The sequence below is a fragment of the Benincasa hispida genome, chromosome 11, assembly GCF_009727055.1.
Source record: "Benincasa hispida cultivar B227 chromosome 11, ASM972705v1, whole genome shotgun sequence".
NCBI lineage: Eukaryota > Viridiplantae > Streptophyta > Magnoliopsida > Cucurbitales > Cucurbitaceae > Benincasa > Benincasa hispida.
Window position 1 is genome coordinate 27794472 of NC_052359.1, and position 11731 is coordinate 27806202.

At 36.3% G+C, this 11731-nt stretch overlaps 1 protein-coding gene across 5 annotated transcripts in view; it reads left to right on the top strand.

Annotated features, from left to right (window-relative positions):
- Window positions 1–4710: 4710 nt before the first annotated feature.
- The window catches only part of LOC120091317 (mechanosensitive ion channel protein 2, chloroplastic-like), an 8969-nt gene continuing 1948 nt past the window's right edge, over window positions 4711–11731 (top strand). The window contains exons 1-12 of one of the 5 annotated variants that reach the window (XM_039049294.1): window positions 4711–4846; window positions 6410–6563; window positions 6678–6734; window positions 6939–7099; window positions 9152–9275; window positions 9383–9477; window positions 9592–9705; window positions 9923–9983; window positions 10495–10644; window positions 10728–10838; window positions 11106–11273; window positions 11365–11478. In XM_039049294.1, the coding sequence (XP_038905222.1) occupies window positions 6486–6563; window positions 6678–6734; window positions 6939–7099; window positions 9152–9275; window positions 9383–9477; window positions 9592–9705; window positions 9923–9983; window positions 10495–10644; window positions 10728–10838; window positions 11106–11273; window positions 11365–11478 (1233 nt within the window). In that variant the 5' untranslated portion in view covers window positions 4711–4846; window positions 6410–6485. The other 4 variants (XM_039049298.1, XM_039049297.1, XM_039049296.1 and 1 more) reach the window with 4 other exon arrangements.

An 11731-nucleotide genomic window follows, 5' to 3' on the forward strand; every position in this document is an offset into this window, starting at 1 on the left:
TCAGCTTGAGAGAAAACCCAGAAGGCGTAGAAAAATAGAGAGAGGGCCGACTCTTGCGAGAGCAAGAATATCTTTTGAGCAGAGTAGAGAAGAACAGTGTAAAAGCCTTGGGAAGCAAGAAATTGCTACTAGGCTCTTTATTTTTATTCCGTATTGTCATTCTGTACTTCGATTTTATATATATAGAATGGAACTTGTTTTTCTACATCTGTTCACTCTCTATAAAATATGCATGAGTAGCTAAAATTGTCGAATGAGTTGAGAAGTACTTAGCTAACATGACCTAGGATCTTCATTGCATGCGATCATCTTGTCTTATGTTGCGCCCATCACCCTTTAGAGCTACTCGAGAAAGAGCCTAAAGAAAAAACCTAAAACTTGAGAGAGCTAGGTTAGAATCTAGACTTAAGAGAGCAAGATTAGACCTGCATAAGCAAGAGATGAGGACTTAGAGATAAGCTCTGTTTGCCATGCATTGCATGCACCCTAGAGATAGGTTATGGTAATATGCGGTCGCCTTGTATATTTGTGTGTTATTCGTCATCACATAGACAAGAATAGAGGCTTAGATGTAAGTCCTATATACATCATCGCATATATCGCATGCATTCTAAAACTAGAAGTCGTAGCATTTGCATTGAGAGATGATTTGCTATTATATGTGTGTACCATGATTGCATAACATGAACGCAATCCTAGGTAGTGTTAGCTAAACTTCTTCTCAACCCGTTCCCCCGCATATTTATCACATCTCCTGTATTATTAACTCTTTTCTCAAATTCGTCATTTACATTTTATACTGTAAACAACAAGCCAACCAACTCTTTGATTTACTTGTTACCGCAAAGTGATCTAAAAATTACCATTGCATAGTGTTTTCCTTAGTCCCTGAGTTTGACCCTAGACTTATCGGGCAACTCAGTAGGATTTATACTTGGATCTTATTGAGAAAACTTGCATGCTAAACACATTTTCCACCAACGCAATCCTACCATTATTTCATCGCATAAAATAATGCATCAGGAGCTTGTGGATCTGTCTTATGGGATAAAACCTATAAGGTGTAAGTGGATCTATAAGCGAAAGCGAGATGTAGATGGAAAGGTGCAAACCTTTAAGGCTAGACTTGTGACAAAGGGTTATACCCAAGTCGAGGGAGTGGATTATGAGGAAATTTTATCACCTGTTGTCATGCTTAAGTCTATTAGGATACCCCTGTCCATAGCCACATTTTATGATTATGAGATATGGCAAATGGACGTCAAGACTGCCTTTTTAATGGTGATCTTGAGGAGATCATTTACATGGCTCAACTAGAGAGGTTCATAGTTCTAGATCAATAGCAAAGAGTTTGCAAGCATAATAGGTCCATTTATGGGCTGAAACAAGCTTCTAGATCATGGAACATTAGGTTTGACAGTGCGGTCAAATCGTTTGGCTTTGATCAGAATATTGATAAGCCTTGTGTCTACAAGAAGATCATCAACAGCTCAGTAGCTTTCCTAGTACTGTATGTGGATGATATCCTATTCATTGGGAATGATGTAGGGTTTCTCACTGACATTAACAAATGGCTAGCTGCCCAGTTCCAAATGAAAGATTTAGGTGAGGCACAATATATTCTAGAGATCCAGATCATTCGGGATCGTAAGAACAAGAGGTTAGCCTTATCTCAGGCATCGTACATCGATCAAATTTTGATCAGGTATAGAATGTAGGATTCCAAGAAGGGTTTATTACCCTTCAGGCATGGAATCGTTTTGTCTGAGGATCAATGTCCTAAAACACCTCATGAGGTTGAGGAGATGAGACGGATGCCCTATGCTTTAGCTGTTGGAAGCTTAATGTATGCAATGTTGTATACCAGACCCGATATTTTCTATGTAGTAGGGATTGTTAGTCGGTATCAGTACAATCCAGGATTTGATTACTGGACGGCGGTCAAGACGATCCTCAAGTATCTTTAGAGAATGAGGAACTACATGCTCGTGTATGGAGATAAGGATCTGATCCTTATAGGATACACAGACTCTGACTTTCAGACCTTAGAGATTCTCGTAAGTCGACATTGGGGTCAGTTTTCACTCTGAATGGAGGGGTTGTAGTGTGGTGAAGCATCAAGCAAGGATGCATTGCGAATTCCACTATGGAAGCCGAATACGTAGCCGCTTGTGAAGCAGTTAAGAAGGTTGTTTGGCTGAGGAAATTACTTACAGATTTGGAAGTTGTTTCAAATATGGATTTGTTGATCACTCTTTATTGTGATAACAATGAAGCTATGGCAAATTCGAAGGATATAGAGCAGAAATACCACTTGATCAGGGAGATTGTGCATCGCGGTGATGTGATGGTCACAAAGATCACGACAGAGCACAACATTGCTAATCCATTTACAAAAACTCTCACAGCTATAGTGTTCGAGGGTCACTTGGAGAGTCTGGGTCTGCGGGACATGCGGCATCTTGTCTAGGGCAAGTGGGAGATGATACTGGGGTATGCCCTAGTTTATTGTATATTATACATGTATTTATCTTGTATTGTATATTAGTCTCCCGAGGCATTAGGACAAGTGGGAGATTTTTGGGATTGGTGTCCTAATTCTCTCGGAGTCTAGTAGTTTGTAATTGTACATATTGTTATGAATAAAATAAGAGTTATTTTATTTGGCATTTGTTCATATCCAATAAAAAAAAAACACCATGGTTATTGTATGAAAACTTAAGCATGTATATGAGATATACAAGTGGATCATGCCTTAAGTGATAACTTAAATAGGTCTGTAATATAAGGATTAAGGAGGGATTCCTGATTCTGGTGACACTACAGATACGACCCACTTTGTAGAGGTTTGCAAGTGTTGTGAACTACTATAGATGGTAGATCCTGACCATTCATGTAGAGACATGTGAGCGAGGATGTCCTATAAAAAGAGTTTGTATAAGACCGGACCATGAGATGACTAGTTTCTGTATATAACGCCGTTGATACTGGAGACTTACATCTCACCTAAACAACCATAGGTGACATGACCTCAATCCTGAGTGTTTTGGGAACTCCAGCTTTTGAGGGCGATCCTTTGATTAGTATGGGTGAGACTAGCCAGATTGCCAACTCAAACATGCCTACCTTTTTAGGGACTTGTCTGATTTGGGAGCTAGGAACTCAGTTGCACAAGATGGAATTCATTCATTCCCCAAAGCAGGGGTAAGTAGATAGATTGCTCTCTTAAAGGTTGATTCTGGGGCTTGAACATAGTGGCCATAGCTTCTCTTTGGAAAAGAGGACTCAATCATAGTAGAACTATGACTTATGTTCATTGGAGGGATCAGTGGTACTTAAGGAGTTAGATGTAACTACAGGGGCATAACGATTATTGGCTTAGCTGTACTTACGAGCGATCCGTGAAAGGTTATCACGCTGTTGATTGGTTGATATGGACATATAATATATCTGTAGTAAGGAGAGTTCAGTTGTCGGTCTTTAGTGGAGTGTCTGGCAGTTAACGTATGGTGGATCCCGTGATTAAAGAGTTTAGTTAGTTACTCACGTACTGTTGGAGCTTCGAGCTACAGGTCCATAAGGTCTCCTTGGTAGCTCAATGGATTCAAGTTGAGAATTAGTTCTTGGTGTTGATTTGAAATGTCCAAATTGACCAGAAGTAATTTAATTATATATGATATGACCAATGTGATATATGAGATACATCAAGTGGATGATTAATATAAATGAGATTTACATTAAGTATCATGAAATAGAAAAAGAGTTATAGTTTATATGTTTCATGAGATGAAATATTAAAACTATAGGTTATAAATATACTATAGTAAGTTGGTTATCATATATATTTATAATACTATTAATTATTAGATAATTATCTCATTTTCTCTAATAACCAATTGAGTGAGAGGTTATTGGTGGTTTCATAGTAACCGTAAGATAAAAGGAAATTTTTTTTCCTAATTTTAGGAGATTTGTGAGAGTTGCTATTCTCGAAAACATCTCACGGAAATGCTATCAAGTGCAGATTCACTAAATGATAGCTGAAGAGAGACTAAACGATCGTGGATGGCGTTGATGAATGTTTACGGATTTAATTACCTCTGTTTCAAGCTTTCTTTAAATTACAAAGTGTTAATTTGTAAGGGTCCTTGTGTTTTTGGGCATAATTAACTTGCAATTGAATCTGTAATTCAAAGTATTTGAGTTAGTCGAGTCATTCGTGATGAAGTTTCGAAGCATGGAGATGCAGTTCTCAACGAAGAAGAAGACCAAGAGTTAGTCGTGTCATGTAGCCTCAGGTAAACGACCGTGTAGATTTTTCTATACGATCGTGTAGTATTTACTAAGCGATCATTTAGCTAGTGTTAAACGATGGGGTAAATCGTTTGCTCTATCGCGCAGCGTTGATTACTCGATCACGTAGACACTGGAGGTAAACGATCAAGTGGGAGCATTTTATGCTCATCGTTTATAAAATGCGCGCTAAATGATCGTGTAGTTAGCATGCTCATTGCATAGTCATTGGCTATACGATCATGCGGTATACGATACGAAGGCACCCACTCCGCGATCATTTAAATGATAGTGCTTCACCACATATTAATTAAATTGTACCTATTGCAATTGTCAAAAGAATAAAAAAATAAAAAAATAAAAAATAAACATTTAGCAGCCCAATTCCTTTTTGAATCCTTTTTGAAAAGTGGGTCCCAATCGTGTTCTTTTCATTTCCTTGCTTTCTCTATACGCATGAACGTCTAAAAGAACAGGAAAAACAGAGCCGGTGACCTCGATTGGAAGCTGTAGAACTTTGGCCACCAACAAAATTTGATTCCCATTTGAGTAGGTAACATCCTAAGCATTCAATCCAATTTTTCCTGTTATGCCAAAACTAACTTTGGCGTCCCTTGCTGTTCTTTCTTTGTACCTTCACCATTTGTTTTGTTATTCCACCACCTTCCTCATAGTCATCATCGATTACCCAATTTCAGATCAATAGCAGGTTATTATCTGTATGTATAGATTCACCTCACAGCCTTGAAATTATATTTCCTTGCGTTTGACTTTTTCACAAGTTACCGTTTGTAGAATTTCAATTCGCGATTGAGTCTTGATCTGAAAGTTAGGGTTTGGAGAATATAATGTTGTGGTTTTCGGTTGAGTTATTGCCTTTGTTTATTAATTCACTGTCCTTTTTATTATCATGTTTATATCTTAAATCGAGGATACATTTAAGTTTCGTACTCTGGTTGGTGCTTTGTAGGGTCAACAATTATTTTTCCTTATTATTATTGATTTTTTTTGGTAAGGGATGGAGATATTATTGACAAACACTAAAGAATTTACTAGGACATACATAAATCAAGGCCGTTAAAGGAGTCCATTACTAACTACAAGAACACACTCCAATTCAAAAGAATTACTCCAAACTGATAATTACAAAAAGGATGCATTAAACCTCACTACTGCATTTCCGTCCCTCTAAAAGTTCTACTATTCCATTCAAACCACACTCCCCACATGAACAAGCCTGCTGGCTGCTACAAGACTCTTCCTTTTTCTCGAAAGGAAAGTTCACCATTATCTCCTCCATCATAGAGAAGAGTCCCTGTTACACACCGTAGCAACCCCAAACTTCCTAATAATCTGACTCCACAGGGAATGAGCAAATTGCAAACTCACAAAAGATGATTGAGATTCTCCTCTAGTTGACTACAAAGGACACACCATTGCAGGTGCAAAACTAAGGAAGAAAATCGTTAGATGTGACCTGTGTGTTCACTCTACCATGTAAGACTTACCAAACAAAGAACTTTACTATCTTAGGAAGAAAAAACTGAGGTCCCAAGGCGGAGAAAGGAAACAAAGAATGAGGAAAAATGATCGACATGAGGATCCTTCTGACTGATTAGGAACCCAATCTCGGACATCCCTTCTACTAAAAAAAAAATTCTGATCAGAGGTGGTGGATAGAAGTTCCACCACCTGACCATCTCCAAGACTCATGATTACTCGGAGGACGAGGAAACAAATGTCACCAAATGTAACCTCTTATACTCTGATTAGTTGACAACTTGGCAAGACCATGTAATGTAAAATGTTTTTCTATTTTCTTGTTTTGCTGAAAATATTCAATGTTAGCATCCTGTAAATCATTTGTTATATGTGACAAGATAATTGGATAGCATACAAAGTTTGTGTGCATGCCCGCACAGATAGTGTTAAATGCCAACATGCATTGCCTGATTAACTTGCAAATGTGGATTATGAACTCCTGTTTGCTGATGCAAGTTAATTAACGAAGGTGCAAGACATAATTTAGATTATTGACTATCAATTGTTAGTAGTAGGCTGTATACAATTTATATTGCATTCATGACTCATGTATCAATAACATGATTTGGTGCAGTTTTCAGCTATCATTGAGCTGCATAGGAGTCTCATTGTCCAAGTTCCATCTTGCCAGCATTTATTTAGTCTTAGCAATGGTTCTTGTTGGTTCTTTGCAACTGTCCTATCATCTGGGACTGCGGAGAAACTATTTGCATGAAGAAAATCTTAAGGTACAGAAATCTTCTCCCCTGCCTCCAGACAATATGTATTTATGAGTCTCAGGTAGATATATGTGTTTCAATGTCTCCTTTTGTTCTTATCCAAAACTTAATTGTTCTTTACAGTTTACCTCTCAGAGCTATAGCACACGGCTATTGAATGTAGCCAGTCCATCTCTTTTTGTAAGTTCTTAACACTTTGGGTGTTAATTTTAAAATCTGAACATAAAAGCCTATTGTCCTTGGAGATCATCAAGAATGTCTCCCTTATACAAAATGGGTTTGAATGCTTTCAATGTGTATTTGGGCGTGTATATTTTGTGTGTTGCTTGCATATGGGAATTCTTGCTTTTAAGAGTAAATATTTGAGAATATTTCTTATTGCAGTTTCAGAAGAACACTTGGAGCACTCATTTATTTAGCATGAAATACCCACCTAATTACATTGTGCCTTCTAGATACAATGTACTCAGGTGCCAGTCGTCATTGATGACAAATCAACCACTGGATCCCCCTGGAATGAAGGCTGCTATAGTGGCATTGACAAAGTAAGATTTGTCTGTGTTCATGTATCAATATTCAATGCCTAAAACTTTTTTCCCAGCTTATTATCTTTATCCCTGTTTCCGCACTCATCCACTATTAACACCAAAGCTACTGCGTTCTTCATAAAAAAAATCACGTCATTTGGGAAAATTTTCAGTAGAACTTTAGATGGATACATCATTGCTTACACGGGTGATGTTGGATAAATGTATTACAATTTACATCTAATCATTTGAGACAAGTTGAACTAAGGACAATATTAGAGCTTTGAGAAAACATCAAAATTAGGGATTTTGGATCCGCGGCATTTTCTCAAAATACTTAATTGAGTCACTACCATCTGAGAAAATATTCTTTACATTGTCCTAGAAAAGACAACTATCCATCATATCATCCTTCCTATGAAGAATGCCTACACTATCTCCAGAAAACCATTATTCCTTCAGACTGAAAATGACTGGTAAATTTTATTCTCATTTCTGGTTTTTTGGTTGTATTTCTCATATCTTTACTCTCACACTAAAAAAAAGTATTCAAGGAGGCCTCTACATTGTGGTAGCAGTTTTGTGTTAGATTTATGAGAGAAAAATAGCAAAAGTATTCCAGTATCTAGTGGTTTTTAGGGGCACACAAATTTTCGAATCTACATTTAAGAGTTTTTAGGATGCAATCCCATTATGACGGCTCAATTGGAGCTTTATCTTGGACCTTGTGCTATGAACCATATTTTTCTTCTAGAGGTAAATTTTAATGCACAGGTAACCAGTTAACCACACTAATGATGTTGCAGAATAAGTAATTAGCAAGTAACCTTATCTGTGTTGAAACATTGCTAGCATAGTTGACAGCGGGGACGCTAACGTGGTGATTTGATTAAAATTTGTGTGCTTATATCATGAAAACTCAAGTAGAAAGTGGCCATTAATTTAGGGAGAAAAATTGTAGTTCAACCTAATATTTTTCTACTGATGAAATTTATTGAAAAATAAAGGAAGAGAAAGAGAAAAGAAGGAGACAAGATTTACGTGGAAAACCAGGGAGAAAAAACCACGATAGAAGAATTCTTATTAATTGTGTACCTACACCCACCACAGACACTACGTTTAAATGGATTACGGGAAACCGTAATACAGTAGGAAAATATAAAAAGACTAATATGCTTTTAGGGCAAATACAGTATTTTCAACAAAATTAAGCATGAAGATGCCAGTTTTTTCATGGTGTTACCATAATTGTAATGGTAGATTCAGTGTAACTGTTCTAGTGGTGTTTATTGACGAATTGCCATTTTTTTTACTAATGTAAGTTATTTATTTGAATTTAGTTAGAGATATTTATGGGCATATAATCTTAAAGCTAAATATACGATTTTGTCCCTAAATGTATGTGCCATTTTCAATAAGCTACTTCTATTAGATGAAATAATATTAAATTTACCTTCACCCATCAGCTTAAACTTTTGGGTCAATTGGTGATTTAAGAACTTCAATCTTCTAAAAGAGTTTGAATGCTCCTTTACATATTAAGTTTTATCACTTGGTTCTTTCTTGTACTGTAGTACACGCTAAAAAATGACTGAAGCAAATTGTTATGGGTTGTCTTATGTGAAATGTCTAACCTTTTTCCTTTTGTATATGAGAGAGTTCAATCAATAAAATTAAAGCATAGGACAGTTCCATTTCAACTTAGTTACTAAAATATATTTTAATGTTAAATTATGACTTCATTTATAAGTTTTAAGATTTAGTGATACGGTAAAGACACAACTGAAAAACTTTATCATATGGAGTATTAAACAAAAATTTTTGGAAGGCCGGGGACAAAATTGAATAGTGACACAAATATATAAAGCCATAAAGATATATATTTAGTTTAATCTTAAGTGAGATGTCCTCTGGCATTTGTCTTATGGACTCTTGAAATTAATATGCATTCTTCATCTTTGAGTAATTAATTATATTCCATTGTGGCAAAATATCCATGTGCCTCGTAGATCATTTAAATTGATAGTATTTGAGCTCTACTGGTTTTTCACATTTGATCATATAACGCAGGTTTTGTAATGTATTAGGTGGTTGTCCTCCTTCAGTGGTTAAGTTAGTTCCTGCAGTTTGTATTATGGTGTTTGCTGTATGGGGTCTTGGACCATTTTTACGTTATACGAGAAGCCTATTCCATGTATGTTGACTTAACTTCTGTTCCTTATGTCGCATAGGTGTTGTTGGTTCATTCTTTTCTCTTTACTTGTTCTATTGTTTTCATATTGTTTGATAATTTTCCTGCAGAATGATATTAACTGGAAGAAAAGTCGGACGTATAATATCATGACATTGTATCTTCAACCATTATTGCTGTGGACTGGAGCAACACTTATTTGCAGGTCCTTGAGATATAGTTTTTTATATGTTGAGACTTGGACAGATCATTTCAGTCGCACTTTCGAAGATATCTTTCTCACTCATTTTGTTTGACATCCCTGATCTTGCTTTTGCAGAGCTTTAGATCCAGTAGTTTTACCTACAGAGTCCAGCCAAGTTGTGAAGCAACGAGTGTTGAATTTTGTTAGGTCGTTGTCCACCGTGCTGGCCTTTGCATATTGCTTATCTAGGTGAGTATACGTGATCTTGTTGTTTGAAATGCTCAATGAGTTTACCTCTGTAATGAAGAAATCTACCATTGCTATGAACAGGATAATTTAGCTAGCAAGGATATGTTACCATTACACAAGGTTTTTTGCTTATGAATGTTAAAATATTTTAAAATTCAATTTTATTAACCCTTGCCTTCCTTGGTCCCCCTTTTTCTTTTCGCGGCTGCCTGTATAGCATGATTCAACAAGCACAGAAATTCTTCTCAGAGAGTACTGAATCCAGTGACGCGAGAAATGTATGTACAGTGTGAGTCTGTGACATCATATTTTTAGTCTCTGCTTAATAGATATCATGTTATTAGGTTTCTGATGGGTTAAACATTTCATGTGAAGATCATTTTATTGTGACAACCCAGCTGTGTGTTGTATGGTATATGACATTATACTTGAAGGCATCACTTGCTCATCGTTTCCATGTTCTTATATGATGCAATTCGGCACAAGCTATAGAAGCTATAGCTTATACATGGCTATATTGTTTACTCTTACTTTGAAGACAATTTGAGTGGCATCAAATACATTATCTTAGTATCAAAAAGAAATTGTTCAAACTGCTTTGCATTTCTGAAATTACTAGCTTCAAGTAACACACAATATATGGAGCTATTGGTTTTCAGTTAAATTTTGCTTTGATATCATATTATATGGGTTTCTGTATCCTTTGAGATGTGATTCTCACTGAATCTTTTGTTCCATGCTTTATCTAAAACCATGGAAGTGCAATATAAGTTCTATGCCTATGTGCAGATGGGCTTTCAATTTGCTTGGAAAGCTGTATACTCTGCAGTATGGGTTGCGGCTCTCTCATTGTTCATGGAGCTCTTGGGCTTTTCTACCCAAAAATGGCTTACAGCTGGAGGTCTTGGGACTGTTTTGCTGACCTTAGCTGGCCGTGAGGTACTTTTTTATTACTATGGTTTGTGTTCTCTGTTTCTTTGAAGTTTATTTTAACTAACTTTAGATTTTCTCACTGAACCTAGATTTTCACCAACTTTCTCTCAAGTGTGATGATTCATGCAACTCGTCCTTTTGTTGTTAATGAGTGGATCCAAACAAAAATCGAGGGCTATGAAGTTTCTGGCACTGTTGAGGTTTGTATGTTCTTGTTGAACATGTACCATAAAATGCTGGTATCAAACAAGTAATTCGCCAAAATCTAGCCATTCAATGTACATCAAAGTCTTAATTTAGAAGTTCCGAAGTTTTAATGTATTGTTAGAAACATTAACATGTCGTATATAAACGAACACATTAGACAACCTTACTTGAACAGGATCTATTCTATAGGTGTACAACTGTGTCCTTGAGTTCTATAAATGAACACATTGAACATTTACTTGCATTTCAATCAACTGCAGCATGTAGGGTGGTGGTCGCCAACAATCATTAGAGGTGAAGATCGTGAAGCAGTTCACATACCAAACCATAAGTTTACCATGAATGTCGTCAGAAATCTCAGTCAAAAAACTCATTGGCGGATTAAAACCCATCTTGCCATTAGCCATTTGGACGTCAATAAAATCAACGTGAGAATATTTTATTTTGATTTTTTTTTGTACGAGTGTATGTATTTATGCTATATAGGCTCATATTTTATGATGATTGTATGCTCCAAAGAACATTGTCGCAGACATGCGGAAAGTCTTGGCAAAGAACCCTCAAGTTGAACAACAGAAATTGCATAGAAGAGTATTTTTGGAAAATGTGGATCCTGAAAATCAGGCACTTCTGGTCAGTATTAGACATTTTGGCTTAAATGTCTTACGTTTCTTTCTGGAGCTTTCAATTTTGTCCTCAAAGTTTGAATAATTTAAATAAACTCCTCGACTTAAATGTCGAAAGCACACTTAAAATAGAAGTGATTTTTGTAATGGAGACGCATGCCCTGAAATGTTGCAAATTTGGAATATTCATTTGATGAATTTTGCCTACTTGAATAAGAGCCAGCAGATTGTTTGTTTGTTTGATTTTTTTTTTTTTTTTT